Genomic DNA, 26,141 nt, shown 5'->3' with positions numbered 1-26,141 from the left:
TTCAAATATATTTTGTTATTTCTTACTTATGTAGTAATATTTATATTGTTAAGTCAACATTCATTTCAGTGATTGGAGGTACTATTATTTTCTACCATACTACTGGATTCTGGAGGGACCTCGTTCTACAATCATTGTGGTAAGAAATGTTTGTCAAAATAACAGCTTTGTTAGTATATTTGTCTTTATTATCAGTTTCGATTATTCATTCGAATTAGAATTAGAATTAAAAAAATTGAAAAAGCTCCAGAATGAAACTTTGTAAGAGATGGAAACACTAACCATCAATAAATTACCATTTTATTCTATTTTAGTCAATAATCGTCTTTATACGCCCCCAAATGAGGGCATAAATTGGCCTTTATGGCACAGATCTGTCAAAAATCTGCCAAGCAACGGTTGGTTTAAATTATTCAAACAATGGTATCAAACATTATTTTATTAAAGAAAATCATACATTATAGTATACACAGCAACCCTAACAACATCAAAATAGCTAACTAAATTTGCATGGACACAACTTTTAGTTGATTTCCTTTAAGGAATACTAAATATTTGTTTGGATCTTTTAGAAATTATGAAATAGAATAAAACGTTGTATGTACCACGGGCATAATTGTCGATTATGGCCCTGGGGAATTTAAAAGCCCTCGTTCCTCGGGCTTTAAACATTCCCTCAAGCCATAATCTCCTGATTATGCCCTTAATACATAAATAACTATTATGTATTTAACTTTATTTACTTAGGATCAAACATAATATTTAGATTTTAATTGGTCCTATTGGAGCTCAGTGCACACGTTGCTTACACAATTTGTTCCAAATTGTTTGATATTATTACCACATACAGTGGCGGACAAAAAAAAGTAGGACAAGTCTTATTAAGAAATTTAGCCAAAATTGAGTTCAGTAAACCGGGGTTACTATAATAAATAAATAAATATTTTCACAGTAACCATAGAAAGGGCAAGCAAATTTACATTAGCGAAAAAACATTGTCCTACTTTTTTTTGTCCGCCACTGTATGTATAATTTTTTTTATGCAAGTAAATAAAAAAATAAAAAAAATTACAAAGTTATTTTCATGAATATGTAATTCCAAATAATTGCAAAATTCATCAACCAGTGTAGTATGTAGATACAGGGTTATTCTAAATGTCGAAGTAGGCGTGGAAACTGAATGTAAAATTTATGGTTGCCGCTCCACATAAAAAACCATAAAGATGATGTGAATAAGTGAGTACACACCGTTCACACACGGGAGTTAAATTGGGTGCAAAACAACTCAATATTTTAAAAATTGATTGCAAAACAACTCAATATTTCTGGATTCAATCGTTAATTTAACAAAAATAAATAAAAATCTCATCGACCGCACTTTTTACCTGAAAAATGACAGTGACAGGGACAAAATTGACAGTTCACATGAAAGCGGCAAAAATGTAATAACATGGGCATGGCCTACTTCGACTACAATAATTTAGGATAACCCTGTTTATGGGTGTTCATTTAAATTCCCCCTCAAAGTTGACGTTGAAGAGTTGATTGTGAACGCACCGCGCATTACAGATCAGGATCATGTATCAGTTTAAATCTAACCTCCCTTTTGCGTTGTTTGCGTTTTTATTCTGCAGACTGACGAGTGGTGCGTTCACAATCGACCCTTCAACGCCAACTTTGAGGATACATTTAAATACCTTTAAATGTGTTTTTTCAATAGGGTGAAACTCAGGTTTTTCAAAATTTCTTCCATACTTTTTATTATTCCATATAAAATGTAATTGGTCGTTTTTTCAAATAATTTTGTGTATATTTTATATTTTAGTAGGTACATACAACATGTCTCAGAAATAAGTACATTCATTTTAACCAGGACAGTTCTCGTCAAGAACAACAAAATTTTTATGTATCATTTTTTCGAAATATAATTTTTATTTCAGTAATGTACTTATTTCTGAGAGACGTTGTACATGTATATCAGGTGGCCCCCACGAAATTTTAGAATGGATTTATTTCGAGCACAAATTTTAAATTTTCGAATATGAATTGAGACATAAGAAGACGTAACTTAGTATAGTTCTCATATTATTAACTCATATTATTACTACATATTATTTTTTTTAATGTTGTTTAAATATTATTTACTCCTTCAAAGAAATATTTGTTAAACTTTTGTATTAATTTTTAGCAAGCACCGACAGAATTTGTCTGTACACTAGATCAAACAGAATGTAATTGAATTACATTATAAACTATGTACCTACTAATTTGCATCGTTGTTTCACAGATTAACCTTCTCTTTTTGATAAACATCATTCGCGTGTTAATAGTAAAGCTACGAGAGAGTCACACCAGTGAAATTGAACAAGTCAGGTGAGAATTTCAATTACTTGCAAATTTATATCACTATTTGCTTATCAGTGAATCCTAAAATTAACAGTAACAGCACAACAGTACGTAAATGATCAATAAGTCAAAAGCAAACTCGAAACCACTCACAACAGCATCTGTTTACTGTCAATTTTAGTACAATCAGCACTTCTAATTAACAAGATTTGTTTGATTTAATCACAACAGAAAAGCGGTCCGTGCCGCTATCTTCCTCTTACCCTTGATGGGAATTGCCAACATATTTTTTTGGCTGGATTATCGATTTACCGAAGCCTGGAAACTGGCATTGTGGTCATACACCAGCTACTTCCTCAACACATTTCAAGGCTTCTTTGTTGCTGTATTGTACTGCTTCTTGAACGGAGAAGTTCAAACTGCCGTTAAGAACAGTTTCTACTTGCACATGTCTTTGAGAAACCACGACTACACCCCTTGCAGGAATTTGACTTTAATATCGACAGCTCCTGAACCGGAAGCGCCTGTTGAGAGGTAAGCGAACGAGAATTTCACTTTATTAAAAGAAGTTTTCATCCTTAACGATCAAATGCAAAACCGATGCACCCTTGTAGAATTCCCTATTTCATAAATGTGAATAATCGCAAGCAAAGGTTCCAACTACAGATTTTAAATAAAACTCGTAATTGAGGTGATAAAAATAAATGTTATTTCTTTTAAATTACACAATGGCATATTCAGTGTACTAATTATATCATAATGAAAATATTTAACTATATTCTGGTTTCATCAAATTACACCAAAGTTATGTTGTGGTTCAGGTAAACAGGTCTGTGTTGGCGTAAAGTCGTAAAGCTCTGCTTTCTCAACGTTTTATGTGCAGGTCAGCTTCACCAGAACAAATTGCTGTGGAAAAGTAGATCTCTTGAACAGTCTTTTTTATAAGTATGTAACTTTACTATGGTTAAATAATTTTACTTTGAATGCAAAAATGTACAAGTAGTTTATTGTTATAATTAGTTGGTGCGATTCTATTTTAAAATTTACCAATATTGCTATATAACAAGGTTGTAGTTGCTATTATAAGAAGCTGTTGATTGATTTGATCTATGCAAAATCAATGTTGTTCAATAACAATATTGCTAAATTTTGAAACAGAATCGCACTAACTGTTTGATATTATTTCCATTAAGAAATTTTTCTTTTAAATCTGTATTGAATAGCCCCTTAGATAAGACTGTTTTGTTGTCAGTTTTGTTTGTTTAATTTTATGTTCTGCGAATTAGAAAATTTTTAATTTTCCTCGAAGGTAAAATAACAGAAAGAGAAGAAAAAAGTGGGGGCTGTCATTTAAAAAAATTATTAATGGCATCATATTTAGGAGATGAAAAGCTGTCAACATAAGTAAAGTACTGAAGAATATGTACTTTTTAAAAACAAAGTTGACCTCTTCGAGGATTTTTCTCAGAAATTAATACTTAATTAATATTGAGTTAATATTGAATCTATTCCGAACTTTACGAACGCACTGTATGGACAATACTTTCAGGGAAATTAAAACAAACTCCAACAATTTATAAATATGTTAGAAAATAGAGCTAACATTCATTTAGTGAAAAATAGACTCTGTGAAATTGCTCGCTTTCCCAGAGTAATTGATGCCACCAAAGGGACCAATATTAAAATTTTAAATCCTGTTGGAGATGATGGCGAGATTTCGACAGAACAATTTTTAATAACAGCTGCATGAGAGCATTACTCAATGAATGCAATTTTGTTGGGTGATGTAGTTACTCCGTAAAATCATAGTTTTTTTCCTACTGCAAACCCAACGAGGCCTCAAACATTGTACACTGGCTTTCAAAACTTTCCCGTACACCTATTTTTCGCTGTATTAAATCAGGGTAGTAATTAATCAACTCTGACATTTAAACTTTTGAAAAGTCAAAATGCCTCGACTGACAGAGCAAGACAAAGTTTTGATGCTTTCCAAATTAGAAGAGGAGTGGTCCATAAGAAGGGTTGCTACTCATAATGGGCTAAATAAAAGCACTGTTCTCCAAGTAAAGAAGAGGTGAGAACAAGAAGGGACCGTGAGTAGAAAGTAGACCGATCATAATTTTTTTAGTTGCCGTCAATGTCATCTTTAACCTAATCTCAAAATTACCCGTTCACAGTGCTTAAATTTTGCAAAATCGTTGTTACTTGATTTTGAATGTGTACGCGATAGTTTTGAAAGCAAGTGTACAACGAATCCCATATTAAAACAAAAAAACATGTAGGTACTTAATTGGATCTCGAAACGTAGTTTCTCCGTACTTGCTTATTGAAACTTGATACGGGTTTGGTAGTTATTATAGCTACCATAATAATTTACAATTTCGACAGAGAAATGAACCAGAGCCTCCACCAACAGACTGTATTATAGATAGACCAACATAAACTGGAAGACTTCATTGGAAAAAGGATAGATTCCTTTTGTCCCGATCGGCAGAGAAAGCGTATTCTTCAGTCAAACTCGTGACAACTTTATAAATAATTATTTTGTCGTTTTGCGTTAATAGATATTTATCAATTAATAAATTATTACGTTTTATTTAAACTTCTGATGTTACATTCTCTAATTTCAGTTTCCTTTCTTTATCTTCAAATTCACACTGTTCTTCATTTTTTATTTGCTTTCCTTTAGAGTCGTACTCTAGTACTTTAGATCAACCGGCTTATACAGGTCATTATAAATGATTGTCCCATCGCAGTTGGCGTTGAAAACCCACATAAATTTTGGATATGGCGCTAGCCTCGCAACGTTAGACAAACAGATTTCCACTACCGCCGGCAGTGCCACCTATCGGCGATACTAGTCTCACTCATGTTATGAGGCTTCCGGCATATTCAACTACGTCACCAATTTCCACTTCGATGGGACAATCATTTATAATGACCCTGTATTTTCGCCAAATATTAACTTCTTAATTTACAGCTGTTGAGTTTGTTCGGGATGTCCACAGTACTTTACTCCATTTATTGTTGTCATTTTGGACATTCTGTAAACAAAAGAAAATGTTCTACATTTCACTTTTATTTTATTTATTGCTAATTCTACTGATTTCAAGGTATCTCCGTCATCGCTCTTCTTAGGTCCTCCAGCTTCCCAAACGTTCTTTTCTTCAGCAACTGTTTTTCGTGTCTGCAAAATACATTTAATAACAAATCTATGTAACAAATCTGCTTAGCGAAAATACTTCCTAAATACGTGTTATATTCAAATGAAGAGTTTTTCTCCAGTAAATATATACATAAATATAATTTGGGCAACGCTTTTTTTTCTTCTTTACTTCACTTTCTATTCTATTTACTTAAATCGTTATGTTCTAGACTTTTCAGAAAGCTTTTGACAATCGAAATTATTATTTGTTAATGTAGTGATTGGTGACAATTGATCTAGATTCTGTTCGTCGTCGAAGATATATTATAGTTACATTACAATAATTATACCTAGCGATCCAAAAGTCTTTCTATCAAGCGAGCCATGACATTATTATAATTACACCATAAAATAAAAAAATGTGAAATTAAAAATATCAAAGGACAGACTAATAAAACATATTTCTAATTTTCATTTAAATATGCGCCAAATATGCTGCAGCCCAACGGCATTCGTTTCCACTGTCATTCATGACCCACTTGATAGAAAGACTTTTGGATCGCACGGTATTAATTTTGTTACGAAGGACCCATCTAATTCATATTTAACAAATGTTTTTAAAATGTGCGGTGAAATGTAAAAATGTTTAATAATCGATTAAATCCTAATTTATTTAATATATAATTAACGTAAATCTATAGTAAATAGGCATAAGTTAATTTCAGTCAACATTTTCCAATTTTGTTAAACAAATTCGTTGGTTCCATATTAGTCTAACAATTACAAATAAAATAAAACATATTTTTCGTAATTAGCGTAACCTCTTAGGAAATGAATTTAATTCATTAACTGTTTCTGTTACCAACGCTTTCACGTTTCCCAATCTGTCCCGCTCGATTCCTGTGGGCTTTAGCATTATTTGCCCAAAATAATTATCGTCGGAAAACAGAGTACACTGATTTAACAGTATTTTGTTAAGACAACGTTTATCAGGCCAAATGTCAACAATTCTGTCCCATTAATAACAGTTCCCAGATGATTTTCAATTCAAAATAAAGAAGAGAAATCTGTTTTCTTTTAAACCTACGTACAATACATAATTGTCAGCTGTTCAGTTACGACTGCATTATGTTGCAGCAACAAGTAGTCTTCAAACTCATCAAGTTTAAAAGTGAATCTTAATTTACTTTTACTCTTCTTCCAGAAAACTTGAATTGATAATTTCTTCTATTTTTGACTTGCAAGTTATTCCTAAAATTGTATGCATAATACCTAGAAAGAGAAAATTATTTTTGATCTACAATAATTTTAATTTTGATCCAATCATGTTTGTTCATCCATTTCTCTGATTACCACTTCTATACTCCAATTGTTTTCTAATTTAAAATTGGAGAATGTTTGGCACCTAAAGTCTAGTCGAACAATACATCAAACTTTATCAAGACTTGCTACGTGATGTCCTTAATGAAAATAGTTACGCGACTCTTTGCATCTGCTTTGCATTTGACTTTGAACTTGATAGTATTGATAGTTAATATACAGGGTGTTTCTGAAATAAGTACATTAATTTTAACTGGTAATAGAACTCATCAAAAGGAACAACTTTTCTCTTTGACATTTTGGCGAAAAACGTTGCGTAGTGGCTTAAAAAAATAGGAAAGATTTTCCTAAAACCGTTCATATCTCCAAAACTAAGCTACCCAAAAACGTGAAACAACCAGATTCTTACGAAGTGAATTTTTTGCTATACGGGTAGATTTCTTTGAATTTCGATTTCTGCGTTAAAACACGTTTTCTGGATGAAAATGGACGTTTTTTTCATATTAGCACTGATCTCAATTAGCCATTGCAGTATTTAGTGGCCTAGGGCTATTTTAGTGAAAAATCTCTCCAATTTTTTTTTTTGAATTAAACATCGTTTTTCGGCAGAATGGTAGATAGAAAAGTTGTTCCTTTTGACGAGTTCTATTACCAGTTAAAATTAATGTACTTATTTCTGTTACACGTTGAATGTACCCATCTGCTAAAATTGTAATGGTAAAAATTAAAAAAATTAAGAGTAATGTGAAACTCAAAAACTGTAACAGCATCTGCTTCTATATTTATTATTTTTCGATTCTATTTTTAATTCTAATTTTGGAAAACAGATTTGATAAAATGTTCCTGTTGCAGAATGTTAAAGGAAATTACACAAGTGAGATTGAAAAAATATAGCTAAATTAACTCTCTTTATCTTTTCATCTATTCAAATTAGCAAATATTTTATAATTTAGATATACAGGGTGATTTACGAGGAATAATGAGCCCGATGGAGTAGAAAATGCAACCCGCAATTCATCAGGAGAAAAACCCGGACATTTACCGCTTCGATGTCCGGCTTTTTGTTCCAATGTATTGTGGGTTGCATTTTCTATTCCATCGGGCTTATTATTCCTCGTAAATCACCCTGTATTTCTCTATTTTTTTTTTACCAATATGATCTACCTACTCGTAATTGACCATTTGGTGTTCACTGCAATAACATTTTATTTTTCCCTTAAACCAAATACATACGCTTTTTAATTTTTTGTTTAACACTTTCTAAAGCACAATTTTGTTGCAACAGTGTCAGCTCAAACTGGATTCGCTACTGTCTGAGGCAAATCAAGAAAGCTCCAGAGGAAAAGGACATCAAGTAAGAATTTCCAAAATATCTGTGTACTCTTGGCTTTGTGTACTAATGCCTTTGTTGTCCAAAGCATATGCGATTTGAATGGTCGTCGCAATTCTGCCATTGTTACCGCTTTAAATATGGTGGAAACGAAGTCCTTTACAAGGTTCGTTGCGCTAAGTCTGGCTTTTTGCGCTCCCATCTTACTCGATACTGTACTGATTTCAGTCCTTCTCGTCTTTCAGAGAAACCGGACAAAGTTGTCCCAGGTGGTCAAACGATGAAACCGACACCACGATAATCGAGGAAAAGTGCTCAGAGTAGGTAAGCACTCTTTAGAAGAAATGAAACTGATGTGGTAAATGTAGGACCAAAGTTTGACAAAAATGCAGGCGAAATTTGACACAAGTCAGAAAACAATTCTTTTCTGTAAAGAAAGTCGTCCCGTTATTGACGTCACAATTGGAATAAAATATTGAATAATCTGGATAAGAGCCAGAGGGTTTGATCGACCACACAGTTTATGTCAGGTGGAAAGGCTCCAGGTAGCAAATGTTCTCTCGGTGTTTGTACGGCGAAACCTATTTTATATGTCCAATAAAAATACAACATTGTATTTAAAATGTTATTTGTTATGTACGTTAACTCATAAATGACTGTAGATCTTACTTGTAGTACCTGGTTCTGTGTAATAGATATATTTATTCAATATAAAATTTTGTAATTAATTATTTTTTTGTTATGTGCTCCACAGTATGTTTGCACATCTGAAAGAAAACATATATTATTCCCCTGTCTCAGCCTTTACTACAAACAAGTGTCTCTCGGGTATTGCCACGTGCATTGAAATTGGTTTCTTGATGTTTTACTGCCCGCACTATTTGTTTCGAGCTGCCCCCACGAAGATGTGAAGTGTAATTTCCAATACTCTAAGGAACACACTTTTCCCAAATCAATTTCTTTATTAGGCACTAGAAACTAGATGGTGATATTGGCTTTGTTAATTATCTAATAAAAATACCAGGTTTTTAATTTGGATATTCGACTGACTCCGTCAGCGTACCACATTTTTCAAAAAATATGTGATCAAGAACGGCTGTGAAAATCAAAGGATTTGGAAACGTGCGTCTTGAATAATCGAAACATACATGTCACTATTACGTTAGCTCTCATGATCGGAGATCAAATATAGTTTTGGTTTGAGGACGATTCCTATATGAATGAGTCACTTTTACCAACATTCACAAATTCAAGCTTAGGTTATGTGGATTTTAGTTTTTAGTATATGGTTATGTGTAATAATAGTAATAATGTAAAGCTCTGCCACACGTTTTCGATGCTTTTCGTTTCAAACCTTCTTGATCATAATTTTTCTTATAACGTAATGTAGTCATAGTCGGCTAGAAAATCTGGAAATCAATAAATCCAGGTGAATAATTAATTTTCAACGCTATAACTTGGTGACTGAAAAAAATCTAAGTTAATTTCGCCTAGACCAATAACAATCTCAAGGTGGTGATCCAGGCTACTGCATTGGTAAAATTAATGAGCCCTAAAAGGTAAGTATTAAGCCAACAATTTTATCCCTGTCCCTTAAGGCGCGTTCTCACGGATCGATTTTAGTTATTCAAGTAAAGTTGATCAATAAAAGTTGAACATGAGTTGAACGGAGTTCTCGTTCACACGTTTCGGTACAAACTGATAGCCAGTTTCAATTTCAATATGGCGTCGAATGCAGTTGTTCGTCTAGGTGTAGAGGTACTAACCGTTGCTTAAGGGACGAACTGAGAAAATTTTTATTGGATATGAACAAGAAGCGCAAGAAACGTAGTTTTTGGGCGAGACCATAGATTCTAAGAAAAAATAAATTAGGAGCATCCGAAACTTTGCTGAAAGAACTAGCATTAGAGGATACGGAAGGCTATAAAAACCATTTATTTTTCACTTTAGTATAATTGCATGATAACTCCTAGGATACGAAATACGTAAACATGTCCATAACAACCGGGGAATAATAACAGGGCGTAATAAGAATAAGCGGGCGTAATGAATTCATAACGCCCTCATCAATTCATAATTGCAAAGATGCCATTTTTTTTAAGAACACGTATAGTAAAAAATAAAATCTTGTATGCACCACGACGTCAACGAATGATTACGCCCATCGAACGATATCCATCTCTCGGGCTAAAGCCCTCGAGCTTGATTCATCGTTCTCCGGGCGTAATCATCGTTGTACCGCCCTTGGTGCATAAATAGTTATTGGGAATGCCTGAAGAAAAATACTATGTTAAAATTGTCACTTTTTAGTGAATATCAAATAGCACGTAGGTAGTCAAGTTGAAATCGGTCTAGACACTGGGTTCACATGTTTCAAGCAGGTTTCAACCTTTCAGCGGACCGAGTATGACTCAGTTCTTGAACGATAAAGTTTGACTCGGTCAAACTTTTGTTGATCCACTAAAAACTTGATCAACTGAGTTGAAACACAGGTTCTCACGACAATTTTCATTCAACTTTTATTGATCAACTTTACTTGAACAACTAAAATCCATCCGTGAGAACGTGCCTTTTACCACAGTGGTTTGCAAAAAATTTGTGTTGAGATATTGTGACAAGTTTGACTAATTTGGGTAATTGTTCACTTTAGCTATAGTTTGTCTCAATGTCTATGGTCTCAATTCTAAATTTCCACCACCTGTTGAATTATGTTGGCAAAATAAAAATATTTCTCAATTGAGGATTCTTAATAACCAAAGTTGGCAATATAATTATTTCACAAATATTATTCAAAAACATTAAAATTAGTTCACAAGTTTATTTTGCTTTTAGAATTTGATTTTCTACCTACTTACCTACTTGCTGCATTTTAAAAAAGGTCCTCGTTCTTTTCCTTTATTTTAAAATTTTGAGTTGTAAAAACGGAAATTGACAGGTAACCTAACAAATACAATCTGACGCATTTTTCATCAAACAGTGTTGCCGGTTGTATTTCCAACGTAGAATGCAGTGTTGGTGGAAATTTAGAATTGCGACAGACTTTACTTCTGGAATTTTCGCGTTTTTTCTAGCTAGACAGCCTCAGAGCGCAATCCTAGATCGTTTCCCACCATTCAAACCTTGTGCAAATGCCTTTTTTTCTCTCTTGTTGTGTTTCAAGGTCGCGCCAATGTCTTAGTATAACTAAAGGGCAAGGAATATTCATTTGCACAAGGTTTGAGCGGTGAAAAACGATGTAGGAGGACGCCCTGAGGCTGTCTAGCCAGAAAAAACGGGAAAATTCCATGAGTAGCTAAAGTGAACAATGACCCTAATTTGTTCTTCATTTTTGACTGTACGTATATTAATAGTTATTTACATTAGAGTACGGTTGGGGTATTTTACAACGTGACAACTCAGGCTCGAGGCGAAGCCGAGTGCCTGATTAGTTGGAGTAACCCATTACTCTCAGTAGTTACTAGTTATTACCGTCGTAATTCCCTTGATACATAAATAACTATTTATAATAATATAATGAAAAAAAAAAAACTTAAATACCCATTACTGTTCAAAGTTTCAATAGATATCGTGAAAATTATTTTTTTTCCATATCTAAATAACATTATTTAAACAATATAAATATTTATGTACCCCAACCAAAATGTTCCTGATTTCAAATAATAAATATATACAGGGTGTTTTCGAAGTTGAGGCGTTCCTTGTAATACGAGATACTATACATTATTCTCAAGAATTTTAGCATAAATATTCTCACTAAAATGTTTAGGTATGTTAACAGATATAATTAATTGTATATTTTTATAGTTTTATAAAATTTTGAGTCCGGTCCTGTCTATTTCTCCGCTGTACCAGATTAATAAACTGACGTGGCCCAAGATGGTGTCTTTTCGGAAATCGCTCTGCGTCCTCTCTTGACGCCACTGCTACAGTGGCGAGCACGGAATTTCGCACACATGGGACATTTCACTGACATAATTTTATTAAAATGAGATACTGGCGGCAGTTTCGTGACAGTTTAAGTGAAACATCAGTCATGATCACATATATCATGATTGATTATAATGACCATAAAGCTTAGACTACATAGTTTTTTTTAATGACATACAAATTGGTGTGCGAAATTCCGTGCTCCCCACTGTACATTCTGATATCATTGCCCATGCATTAGCAATACAGGGTCTCCCAGAACTGGCGGACCAACATAACACGGTGAAATCATTATCTTCTGGCAATAATAGGAAAAATATTTAAAAAAATCCATCCTCATTGGATTTTAAAATAAGAACGTTTTTAATTGACCAATCGCGTGTAGATATAAAATTACCTTAAAAAATTATATTGGTAACTATCGAAACAAATTTGATTGTTGCAAAGACATTATAATTGAATATTATGTCATAATAAATTATTTCTGACAATTCTGCCAAGTCATTAAAAACGCGTAATGTTTACCGCTTCAGAATATTTTGATATGCTTGTCTTATATGGACAGTGTGATGAGAGTGCCACAGTTGCTCCTCAGGAGTACGCAGTTCGTTTTCCCAATAGGGAACATCCTAGCAGAAATACTATAACCTGAAAAATACTATAACCTAAAAACGTCCGTCATTGCACAAACAATGCGGATACCCAACAATGCATATGCATCATTTGAAATGTATCCATAATTACAAATAAAGCAGGAAAACTAATTAATAGGTAACTTAACATCAACAACAGCATTGGTCACTATTTAAGATAGATTTTTTTGAACATTTTTCCTATTATTCCCAGAAGATGATGAATTCACCGTATTATTTTGGTCCGCCAGTTCTGGGAGACCCTGTATATCTCTGACCATGGTATTTTCATAATGATAAGCCATTCGGACTAATTAGATGACAACTATGACAGTATTTTTGATTAACGTCCATGCTCATTTGATTTTTTTTGTCAACTCTAATTTCTAACAAATCAGCGTAAATTTGAGCAGGACCGAATTCCAAAATTTCAAAAAAGTTAATTTATTTTATCTCGATTTTACTAAGGTTATTTTCGCTAAAACTCTTTAGAACAACGCATACTATCACATGTTAAAAGAAACGCCTCAACTTCGAAAACACCCTGTAAAAACAAACATTAAAAAAAAAATCATCAAAATCGGAGCTGTTCTTGAGGATTAAGAAGTTTCAGTAATTTTTCCGTTTCCTTGACTGGATTAATTATGATAATTTGTTCATTTTCCGTTTCACATTATGCTACACAAATTTCTCCAATAGATGATTTGTTGAAGCCATTTAATTAAAATTTACCTCGCTCGCTTGGCTAAACTCGACTCCCACGAATACACTCGTGCGTGACGATTTTAGCCTGACGCATGCTGAGGCGTGAAACTACGTAATTTACTGCCCGTATGGTGCGCCTAAAGAAGTTTCCAGTTCAAAATATTTATCCGAAATATAATACATGTAAATGTGTTTTTTGTTCGACACTGTCAGAATTTGAGAATTTTCGAAACGTCAAGCTAATTTTAAAGGTTTTAAGCGATTTGGAGCCTTTAAGGGGCTCGTCGAACAAAAAAACGTTGTATTCAACTCGTTCGTGTGTAAATTGGGCCTTTTTTGGCACTCGTGGGCCTTTAAAACGCTCGTTACAAACTAGTCAAATAAACTACTATTTTTTATACTATCGTATGATCAAAAAGTGTTTGGATCAGGGTTGCCGTGGAATTAACAAGCTATCTATGAAATTATTTATTTCAATTATTTGCTTGACAACTTTCAAGTTAGCTGGTTATAATTCAAAATACTTTAAAGAGAATATAAAAATGTTATTATTAAATCATGTACTACAGTAATCGAAATCGTGGTGAAAATGGTAATTGGGTTTATTCGCCTTGTTTATGTTTAAATGAGTTCCGTGCGAGATTAGCGCTCCTTTGAAGTACACAAAAACTACGGGCAGTAGAAGTAAATAATTCTATAGATGGTTTTTACATTTCATGGCTATCGCGATCCAAAGACTTTTTGATCATACGATAAATTAAAGCAATTATGAACCTATGAACACTTTAATTTTGTAAATTGTAAATGTAAAACGAGTATTTATCCCTGCGTGCTGTCGCACTCGCCCAGAAATTTACAACATCCATCGGTAAATCGCGGTATTGAAAGGTAAAGGTGTGTGTGGATAATGATTGCTATTACTCGTGAGGATGATTTTGTGTCACGAGTCGAAGGTGAGTGGCGTAATTCATCCGAGCGAATACCGCGAGTAGAATACTACATATATTTTTTCTATGGCTATGAAGAAAATTGATAAATAAGTTTCATTATCAGACAAACTGAAACTGATGTTTTAAAATTATTACTTTCTATACTTGATACCATTGCATTAAAATCTGCGATTGGATTTCATAAACTAGAGTAGAAAAAAAAATCTACTCGGATATTAATGTATTAAGAACTAACTATTCCGAGATAATAGTACTTTTAATAAGTATTAAAAGTTAAACTAAGTAGTTTAAGTCCAATAAGTAATTTTTCTGAGTAATAAATAATAATTAATGTTCCTCATTTTAACACAATACTGTAAGTTTTCTATTTTACCGACAAACACAAATTAAAAAAAAATAGATCAAAATTGAACTATAGTTTCGAAATGTCACTCTTTTCGCAGCTGCTTAGAAAAAAAATATTAATGATGATATTGCATTTTCTTCGGCCTTTTCGAAAAGAAAGTAAATATTTTTCGCGCACAAATCACAGGATAAACGAAACTTCAGACTGACAAGGGAAAAAAACGTTATTTCCCTAAAAGTTCGAAATATAGGGAGTAATTTATTTTTGACCCGAGAGTAAACGTCATTACCTGATTTTTAGTACAAATCAGAAACTACCAATTTTGTCAGTTTAAAGTTTAAAGAAGCTTTATTGTCAAAATCTTATATGTATTAGGAAATTCCTAATATAATAAGTGCATAACTTGTATGACATTCCATCCGATACGCAAAATGAGACTGGTCACATAAATATCTATTAATGACATTTTCCAATGTTGTGGCGGTTATTAATAATAATCTCCGAATTGATCTAATCAAATGATATATTGTACTGCAAGAGTTGAAAAATTTGCAGCACTAGAAATTTCTCCACAGATTTAAGTTCTTTCTACTCGCACCGTCTATTTGTATTTGATGGTGAATGTAAAAGATATAAGTACACATAATTTTTTCTGCTCCGATGTTTAAAATGCCATTTATCGCGTAGGTATGTTTCCATGACGCTAAGTGATCTTTTAAATACACCTTGACAAGCTGTCACTTTGTGCGCTTTAGTCACAAGGTGAAGTTAGCAACGGGCTTTTTAGTCACGGGCTAAAGTTAGCTCCAGTTATTTTAATCGCAAAAATCATGTGACACTCAAAATGAAGATAGTTCTCACTTCTCAATTGACGTTTATCAGTTTTGAATTTTATGTTTAAATTAACATTTAATAAAGAAGTTACTTGTTTTAGTTGTTTTATTTATTTGATCGTAAAAAACTCGTTTATAAACTCTCTAGACACTCGTTTTGTTAAACACTCGCTACACTCGTGCTTAATAAAACTCGCAACTAAAATGGCGTTTATAAACCTTGATGCATAATATACCTACTATTACAGGTCACCTGATTTCTAAACAATTTTAATCTCATTCATTACAATTTCGTATCCCACCTCCACCTGGCGGCACGGCAATTTTGCCGGAGTACATACACTATTACGGATAATACTATCAGTGCTTATCAACATAATTACCGGCGTCTCGCCTCCACATTTTGACTTTTTTGTGTTTTATGTTCTGTGTCAATGTTAAGAAATTTCCTCACGATATGACATAAGTATAATAATATACCTTTTTGAATTTCAACCACCAATGTGTTCTCTAAGTCCAACATTTTTAAATTTTTAAAAAAAGATTGCGGTACTATTCCTGTTGCTGAAATTATAAATGGTAAAATCGAAATTTTTTCTAAACACCAAAGATTTCTCATAGCAACGGAGAGTTCTAAATATTTATTAATTTTTGTATTATATGTCTGTGTTATATTGTGTGAATTTGGAACAGCTATATCTAAAAGATATGCTTGCTTTTGTTGTTTATTTAAAATAATAATGTCTGGTCTGTTATGTTGAATATGAATGTCAGTTAAAACTGTACGATCAAAATAACAATTAGGATTACGATTAATATTTTACTGTACTTCTTACATTAACAAAAAACAAAGAATTTTCTTCTATAAATCATAAGATCTGCTTTTAAGATAACCACATAAGTATTGCGTTAAATGGTTTCGTCTTTCCTTCCACAGTAATTGTACATATATTTTATTTCCACAACAATAAAAACTATTTCAGGGTCAAAAAATTACAGAAAATTTTGATTGGTCTTCTAGAGAAAATTACAAACAATTGAAAACAATAACAATTTCTGTTTACCAACAAGTTCTTCCATTTTGCTGTTCTGGCATCAAACCATATCAAAGGCATCAGCATTCTGTGTGGCAATGTGAGTCCTTATAGAAGTGCTGCTTGAAATGATGTCATTCGCACTTTATCTCTGCCCTAGGAGAATTCAGAATTGTTTGTATGTGAGTTCACTTTATAGACTCATACACGAAACTGCACTATTTATCAGAAGTAGTATGATGTTGTGAAGTTCCACGTTTTTTATACTAACAATAAGTGTAAAAATGTAGGTAAGTACATACATAAGCCCGATAAGTGTATTAAAATGCGACACGATTTTGGGGCCGGATATACCTATTTACCATTAGGGATATTTCTATCAAATAATGATGAATCCCCATTTTTGATATTATTACGAGTATTTATTGAATAATTATTATTATCTTAGCCAAGAGCCTATAACGAGGTAATTTTTTTAAATATTCTTACTAAACTTACACAGAAATGTTGCAATTACTTTAACAACTAGAGCTGCCAACGGTGCATACATTTTAAATATTAACTGGTAAGCTATCATTCAATTAGCGCAGGCCTTCTTGTGTATAATTTGACAATCTTGGCAGATAAATCGATATCAAATTAATTTATTAAAGTGTAGTTCTAATTATATTCAATCACTTTCCTACTTATAATACTTACTTTTAAACATTACTGGAAGAAAGGTACAAAACAAACCAAAAAATACGCATTAGATGTAGATATTGATAGATATTAGTGACTTGGATCAGTAGTATTTTTTGAACTATTGATTACAGCCGTAAGTGTGGCTTTTCATTAATTTTATAATCATTTATTCATTATATTAAAAGATTATTTAATTTGTATCACATTACGCGTAAATAGGAATCTTGTTACTTGAAATTTATAAACTAGGTAATCACCAGATATTTACCTTAAAATAAGCAGGTTTGTCTCAACTAACGTGCTGTTCAGAAATCGATTTTCAATGCACAATAATTTACTCATTATAATGGTAATAGCTACCAGAAAGTTCAGACTTAAAATTTGTAATTACGTTTTTCAATATTCAATATTTTACTTTAAGCTTATATTAAGGATCGTCTATATTCGACGGCCCTAGCAGGGTTCAATAATCAAATATGCTTTACCGTATACACTGTACACTGTACATAATGTCGGAGCGTTTTCAATTATTAAAAATCAGACATGACGGTGTATTGCTTGGCCAAGTTTCTGAAATTTTGGTTAATAATTTTTATGTGTAGGATGAAAAAAATTTGAAACAAAGATGTAAGAGTAAGTACCTTAATTGAAATCATTGAGATTATAATAACCAAGTCTAGTATTTTTCAGGTTCTAACTATTAAACTTTCAGACTTTTCCCAACCACGGGAAAAATAAAATTTTAACTACCATTTTGAAAATATTCCCCAATATAAATCCCTTACGTGGCTGTAAAAAATACTTAACAAAGAGGATTTTTTTATTAAGTAATACTTTTCGACCATTTGGAGGAAATTGGAATCACATAAGATTACCGATTAAAAATGCAGGAGTGGTTTAATTTTATATATGATAATTTATTGTCTCGCCCTTCTTCGGCCTTTTTGGACTAACAAACAAACGGGACTTGCAGCTTAACACAACTTGATGCCATTCTTGTCTCCAACTACATAACTCGTTTGTTGCATCAATTGCTTCACTTGATATTTCAATTTTTGCAATAATTTGTGAATTTTGTAGGAACAATTTTCAACGATTATAAATCTTTCCGTAATTTTTTAGTGGAGGAAAACCCAGGGAAGTTGTATTTTATGAACTAAATTTTATTATTATCAAGACAGATTTTTTTTTGAATGCCTCAAAGGGCCAGTGTTTTTTGCAATTTTTACATTCGAGTCGACCGGGAAGCACTCGTTTCGGAGCGAGCGTTGGATGTTGGAAGCGTTGCTTTCAAGGCTATGAGTACAAAAAGACTTATTAGGTGATGTATACGAATGACATGGCAACTGTGTTCTATATATTCCCTTGCCCTGATTTCCAACAGCCCATGTTGTGGATAATCTGTCTCAAAGGTCCAAAATTCTAGGGGGGCTTTCTTAACGTTCTAAATTGAGCTAAAACCACGAATTGAACATTAATAATAATTTATGTTACATTAATTTCAGTTTTCTTCAATAGGACCCCATTGCCTAATAAATCATTGAACGAAATACACCTACGTAATAGCGAAAAGTAACGAAGTAGGTATATGTATATGTATTTAAGATAAGCTAATATGATACCTTTAAATGTTTGCACGTCGAAAACATACAACTTTGTTTTGCTCTTTTCGTTTGCTTTATGTCAATTTTGTTTGGAATCTAAAGTTTCGTGTTCTACTAAATCGAATGAAATATTTCTCTTGAATGAGTTTCTAAAGAGATTCTATTTAGTTATAAATCTAAAGTTTATTTTCGACTACGTTCAAAAAGTAAAAACAATTTGTTATTAACGTCGATTCCATTTTTTCAAAGTCTCGCCAATACGATTAAGCAAATAGTGTTAAGTTCCTTGAAGAGAGTTGTGTAATAATGTTTTTACAGAACAACTTTCCAAGTAATCAATATCACATTTCCAGCTTTAAGCGACGGGAGAAAAACTTGTTTTCTATATGTATAGATAAAAACAAACATTTTGAACTTTATTTCGGCACAATTTATTATTTTTAAGAAGTGGATTATTCCTTGCAGTAGTTTTTAACTAGGTACACTAACTAATATATTTTATGTAGATATTTGTTTTTCTTAAACCAATCATTTTATACCCTGTAAGCATTATTCCAAGTAAAAAATGTAGACATAAGAAAACATTTTCAACAAAAGAGAGATAAGGTCCGACTGTACAAAACAAAACTTTTGAAAACGTGCGACACAACTTCAGTCGTACTAACTAACACTGACGAAGTTCTGCCGAAACTGCAACAAATAAGATTGTGTATGGCAAATTCGTTTTTGTTCCGTTCCCATTTCAAAAATACAGTTCTCTGACAAATACTTTTGTAGGTATTTTATGTTCTCGAGTGAAAATTACTTTTAAAATAAAATGGAAATTAAGATATACATCGGAGTATCGTCCGAATATTAAAACTAAAAATAAGTGTCTGAACAATCTCTTTCGAAATATGAAAAGAGAGAGTAATAATAATAAAACACTTCGAATAGCCAAGTTGTTCTCAAGTGTATGGTGGGCTGCCTAATTTTTATTTTTATTAATAAATTTAAAAACTAAACGTTTTTTCCAAAATCGACGATGTAAAAAGAAAAAATTATAAGAGGTAAATATAGATATATAGATCTCTTTATAACGTTAGTGGCATAATTCCTTTCTTTTTGAATTGTTATCGATTAACGAAACTTTAACTATCAATCATAGTTTGAAATGTTTGTAAACTTTGAAGATTATAAATAGAGTATTCGAACCCACGACTGCCTCTCGAATGTAGAATTATCGCTAACTCTTGAGGGAAATTATTTAAACCACCGTTATTGGAAGTTGGTTGGTAAAACGACACAGTATTGTTTGGTGTACGTTATGTTGCATAACTTACTCCATAGTGGCAGGAAAATGAAAACGAATAAATTTCGATAGGATGTATCGAGCGATCAAATTAATTTGTATACGAGTCAACCATAGATTTGAATCCGTATGTCTTTTGCGATTGATATGTGGAGATCTAACCTGTGTTTATTGGAGCGTCGAGTTCAAGTAACGACATACGATTTCATTAACTTAATTATTAAGGGGGTTATTCACGAAACTCAGATATTCTGCAAATCGTTAACGAAACGGCAAATACAATGCTTCAACAATATCAGTTGTCACGGTTTTGAATTTGCAATCCCTTATCGAGCCTTACCGGGTTTCGTGAATGATCCCCTAAGTTGTTAAGAATTATTCTACAAATATTAAAAAAGGAAGTTTAAAATGTTCATCACTTAGACCGTCCATCAAGAAAGAATCCACTTCTTCAAAGTCTGACATTGATAAATGGAGGGTCAGGTGTCTTTTAGAAAAAAAAAAAATAATCCTCTTTCCTATCCTTCTAAATATTATTATAAATTTAAATTAAAAAAATGCTTGGAAGATATGAAGATCTCATTTAAAACAGAAAGTTATAATTAATAGTAAGTATTTTGTTAAAAAGAGCTTATATTAATAACATAATTACATAAACATTTTTGTTTTATAATACAAAAATTTCCGATAATATTGCGGAATCTGGAAAAGTGCCCCGAATGCTTGCAGCGTTTCCACGTTGAATGGCAAGGGAAATCCTCTCGAAAAGGAATTTCTTTGATTTTGAATCGCCTGATTCCGCGATAAGTCGGTTTCCGATGACATTAATGAAATCGATGGCTTCTTTGCACCAAGGGCCTAAGGTTTCAAATGCTAAACCTTTAAACACGTAGTTTGACGAAATGATTGAACTATATTTGCTATGTTTGCGTTTGCAAGCCATTTCAGCGGCAGAACCTGAGACTTCAGATGATTTCAATACGTAACTGTCTGCAAGTGTATCTACAACAGTGACGTCCCAAACCAAAAGTTGACCTTTAATCCACGGTACTAAAGTCATCCCATCTGGGCGTTTTCCGTCATCCCGAGACAGTCCGTTTGGTTCTAAAGTTGAATTCACATGAATAGAAGTTAAAGACCGGTTGATAATGGAATTAATTTCAGTGTGTCTTGAAAATCTACCACTGCTTTTGAAACAGCTTAGACCGTGGGTGCCAATTTCGTCAACTTTCGCATTGCATTTGCAAATATGAGGTGTACAAAGATTACAACCCAATCTTAAACCAATACAAACTTGGAAGGAAGTGTTATCTAAAAGAGTACCAATATTAGGAGAAGGTATTGCATGTAACCAAGATCCTGATTCTCTGCATTGCAAAGCTTTAAAACGAGCCAAGTCTCTAGGTGAATTAAAGATTAAGTCATTGGCAATTATTCCTTTGATATTAATATTATCCCAATTCTTCTGAAATTGTGGAATTGTTGGTATTTCGTTCTCATTTGCTACACCCCAGACTGCTAAAGCTTCATCATAATGGTGAATATTAAGCTCATTATCCTTTGAGTTTAATAATAAAGAAACAAGCTTTTTAACCCCATTAATTGAAGATAGGAAAGCAGGGAGGCAAATATCGGAAATGCGACGAATTCCCAGACCACCAAATCTAATCGGTAAAGTGGACTGACGCCATTGTAAATCAGTTAAACGTAAATTAAGTATTCTCTCTAAACAAGACTTTAAAGAAGAATCAATTGAATTAACATAATTAGAAAATTTCCAAAATGGAGTTGTTCTTAATAAAAAATTAAATTTTGGTATGAAAAGACAGTTTTTGATTAAAGTATAAGCCACGTGTCTGTTAAGGAGTTCAGCTTTGTTTAAAAGATTTTCAACTGTAATTATAGTTTTTTCGACGGTGTTTTTGAAACCTTGGTCAAAGATTGGAGAGCCTAAAAGAGATAAACTTTCTCGGTCACAGATTTTAATGCCTGGTGCTAAATTTTGAAATTCCTTTATGACTTTTAAATCTGTGTCTTCAGAACAGCAAAAGATCTCGCATTTGTTAAAGTTTAATTCAAGGCCAATTTCCTGAGATAAATTTATAACTTTCTTAAAGTCGGATAAAACTACTTCTGGGTAATCAGCTAAGGTTCCATCATCTAAATACCATATATTCATTTGAGAATCCAAAGATAAAATAATTGGTTGAATGGCAAGACTAAAAATCATGGGACCGCAGGGATCTCCTTGCTGGGCTCCAACAGAAGAAGAAATTAAATGATTACCGAAAAATAAAGTTGAAGGATTTCTATAGCATTGATAAAGATAAGGGTACGACATTGGACTTCTTTCAGAATACAATCCCGTTCGACTGAGTTAAAGGCGTTTTTGAAATCTAATTTAAGAACAACTTTGCCACGGTTTTGATCGTTATTAACAAAGGTTCGTGTGGTATGAATTGCTGCTTCGCATCCTAATTTAGTTGCAACTCCAAGTTGGTGTGGAGATAAATACGAATTTACAATATTTCGACTTTGAAAACAGGCTAGCTTTGAGGTCAATCTTCGCAAACAGTTTCCGATAGCGATCGGTCTAAGTCCTCCATCTTTCTTGTTAAGGGCACATAAAGACGCACCATACAATAAATGGCAGATTTCTGAAGGAAGTTGCCCAGATAATAAAAAATTGCACAGTTTGGTTAACGCTCTTAGTGCCTTCTGACCTGCTTCACCCGCTGACAAAGATATGATATCTTTCAAGTATTGTGGTCTCATGCCATCTAAACCTGGTGAAGAACCGGCAGGAAATTTATTTATAGCTTCTCTAACGTTTTGCTCATTGACTATTAAACTAATGTCTCCTGGTTTGGAAGGGTCTGGGAAAAAAAGTTCGCGAGATGGTGAAGGATATTTTTTTTTTAAGTTCTTCAGCAACATCTTCGTTGAATGAAGCTAATGAGTCATCCGAGGACAATAATTTAACAGCTCCTCTGATATCAAAATCGGCTACTTTTGCTTCTACTTTCTTAGCTAATGATAAATTTGTACGTTTCTTAGAAGCAGTTCGTATTTGAGGTTCTTCAAAATTAGAAAGATTTTCTTTTATATGCTTATTCAACGACTTATCAGATTTCTCTGCTACATTGAAAGCTCTATACGAAAAAAGCAAAAGATTCTCAAAGGATGATAATGATTTGGTCGAAAGACAATTATTAATAATGGAACTTAATTTATCTGCAGCTAAATGTCTACAAGCTTTTGGAATTCTTCTAATAGTTGGTAACTGAAGTTTCAAATTAATTAGCAATTTTGCTATTGAATCGGTTGAAGAAGAAGTAGAAGAAGTTGATAGATTATTATCGACATGATACTTATCTACGTGAATTTTCAATCTGTTGTTATCCTTAAATGATTTTCCAGGACACAGAGTACAACGTAATCGTTGAGATCCATCAGGTTGACTATCTTCTGATCCGGATTGTTTCTCATAATCCATGGAAGTAGGTGGAGTTTGATGGATTTTTTCATTTTTCCTTGTTTTATCAATTTTTGAGGAAAATGATTCACACAAAAAAGATTGTCCCATTAGTCCATGGATTCTTGTTCTATGAATTTTAAGACCCTTTTCATTTTTAAAGTTCCTGTTGCACTCTTCACATTGAAAAACTAATTTATCTTCATAAATTTTATTATGACATTTCTTGACATTTCCGAATTTTTCGTCAAGATTTATATTAACGTTTGAAGGACCTGCGTCGGTTAAATCCTTATCACTAATTTTCCAGTGGGTAGTCCGTAAACGAAATCTTGAGTCTTGAGGATATTTAAATTCAAAAAAACTATCATTTTCGTCAAGAGAAATATTAGATGATGTTGACATAGGCATGGCATACTTATCTTAAGTATTTTGTTGTTTTTGCTATTTCTATTAAATTACACTATTTTAATTTTCCATTGTAGCTGTAACTAAAATTAAAATTTAATTTAAATAAGAAACTGACTTAGGGGGTCATTCACGAAACTCGGTAAGGCTCGATAAGGCGTTGCAAATTCAAAACCATGACAACCGATATTGTTGAAGCATTGCATTTGCCGTTTCGTTAACGATTTGCAAATTTGCAAAGTTTCGTGAATCTCCCCCTTAGTTCATACCATTCCTTTGCATCTTTATGATGTTATAATTTGTGTTATAAACAGAGTTGTAAAAATCAACATTAATACAAAGATTCCATATTAGTGTCACTTCAACTGGGATTTGTCTATTTATTCAAATTAATATTACATAGTAAAAACTTACGTTATGCATAGAGTAGTTGAGTAGTTCTTCCTGTTTTGTATTGTATTGTACTGTGAAATACAGGTATTCAAATAAAATTTCAAAAGTAGGTAAATAATTTAACTTGATTTACTCGTGAACTCATGACAACTTAAATAAATTGGTTCTATGCGTTGGAAATTTAATTTTGCAGACAACCTTTTCGCACGGATGAACAAATGGAAAGTTGAGAGATAGGATCTAAATTTTATTTACCGTCAAACTTTTCCACTTCATGTCATGATCCTGACATTTTATTGAACCCACATATTGATAAACGAATAAAAATATGAAATCGTTAAAGTTCTGATTCAATTACGATTTATAACGTGCCAAGATTTATAGAATTTATCCCAGCGATATAAAATTCTCCCTCAGAAAATTCTATTTTGTTAAAAATTCATATCAGTTATTAATAATACAGGATTTTTCACGAGAGGGGTACTTCTGAATTTACTTTTGCCGCAACCCATTATACATATTGCAACAATTTCTTGATTTCAAATTTTACTCTTAGTCTTATCTCTTTGACATTAAAGCAGAAAATCTTTGTCAATTCGAAAATAGTTATTTTTACAATAATCACGAAAAGACTGACATGATCCTCATTTATGGACAATGTCGAAAGAATGTTAGAGTTTGGCAATTTTACCCTTTGGTGTTGCCATGTGTTGTATTATATAGTAGGCACATAATAACAAACAATTGTACTTTTGAGTTGTCATAATAAAAGAATTTCGTGTTCGCTGATCCTGTATTGCTGATTCATTGAAACTCTCACAGGTTATGGGCCCAGTATAAACAGGTTCACGATTAATTGAAATTTGAAGACTGCTATCGCGCAAAATCTAACGCAATTTAGTGGAAATGAGTTTCACAAATTCAACAAGATTTGAAATGTTAAATAAAAGCAATTATGATACATGGAAGATCCAGGCAGAAGCCCTCCTAATCAAGAATGATACTTGGTCGTATGTATCCGGCGAAAAGCCTAAACCCCAAATTACCGGTGAAGGTGAAGCTCGTGCTGTCACGGAAGAGGAGCAAAAGAAATGGATGGCCGCCGATCGCAAAGCGAAATCAGACTTAATCCTCGCCATGAATGCATCGGAACTTAGGCAGATTCGCAGTTGTGAGACTTCGCGGGAGATATGGATGAAACTAGAATCCATATATGAATCCAAAGGACCGGCACGCAAGGCAACGTTATTAAAGCAATTGATACAACACAAGATGCGCGAAGATGACGACGTTCGTGAACACGTAGCAAAATTTATGGACACAGTCGATAAATTACAAGGAATGAACATCGAGATAAATAGTGATCTGTTGTCCATCATGTTGCTATACAGTTTATCTAGTAGTTTTGAGAATTTTCGATGCGCTATCGAGTCCAGAGATAGCTTACCTCATGTGGAAAATCTAAAGGTGAAGATTGTCGAGGAGAATGAGGCACGGAATCAGAAACTTGAGGGAAGTTCAATCGGCGGTGTCATGTTCTCTAAACATTTCTCAAGGGAATCGAACTCATCAAAAGACAACTACAAGAAACAAAACGAAAAATCTTCGAAGCCCAAAATTACCTACAAGTGTAATTACTGCGGTAAACGTGGTCACAAGGCTGCTGATTGCTTCAAAAAGAAGAGCGAAGAAAACCAAAAGGCTGGACTTGTTCATGA

At 33.0% G+C, this 26,141-nt stretch overlaps 1 protein-coding gene across 2 annotated transcripts in view; it reads left to right on the top strand.

Moving 5' to 3' along the window:
* The window catches only part of LOC138131061 (PDF receptor-like), a 36,131-nt gene extending 27,262 nt beyond the window's left edge, over positions 1-8,869 (top strand). Inside the window, exons 7-13 of one of the 2 annotated variants that reach the window (XM_069047813.1) lie at positions 70-139; positions 2,288-2,373; positions 2,578-2,880; positions 8,097-8,165; positions 8,230-8,307; positions 8,387-8,461; positions 8,510-8,869. In XM_069047813.1, the coding sequence (XP_068903914.1) occupies positions 70-139; positions 2,288-2,373; positions 2,578-2,880; positions 8,097-8,165; positions 8,230-8,307; positions 8,387-8,461; positions 8,510-8,522 (694 nt within the window). In that variant the 3' untranslated portion in view covers positions 8,523-8,869. The remainder of the gene's footprint in view (positions 1-69; positions 140-2,287; positions 2,374-2,577; positions 2,881-8,096; positions 8,166-8,229; positions 8,308-8,386; positions 8,462-8,509) is intronic. The other variant, XM_069047814.1, reaches the window with a different exon arrangement.
* Positions 8,870-26,141: the final 17,272 nt, after the last annotated feature.

Source organism: Tenebrio molitor, chromosome 5 (genome assembly GCF_963966145.1).
Source record: "Tenebrio molitor chromosome 5, icTenMoli1.1, whole genome shotgun sequence".
Taxonomy (NCBI): Eukaryota; Metazoa; Arthropoda; class Insecta; order Coleoptera; family Tenebrionidae; genus Tenebrio; species Tenebrio molitor.
Note: the sequence above shows the minus strand (reverse complement) of the source record. Positions and strands in the feature narration are given on the sequence as shown.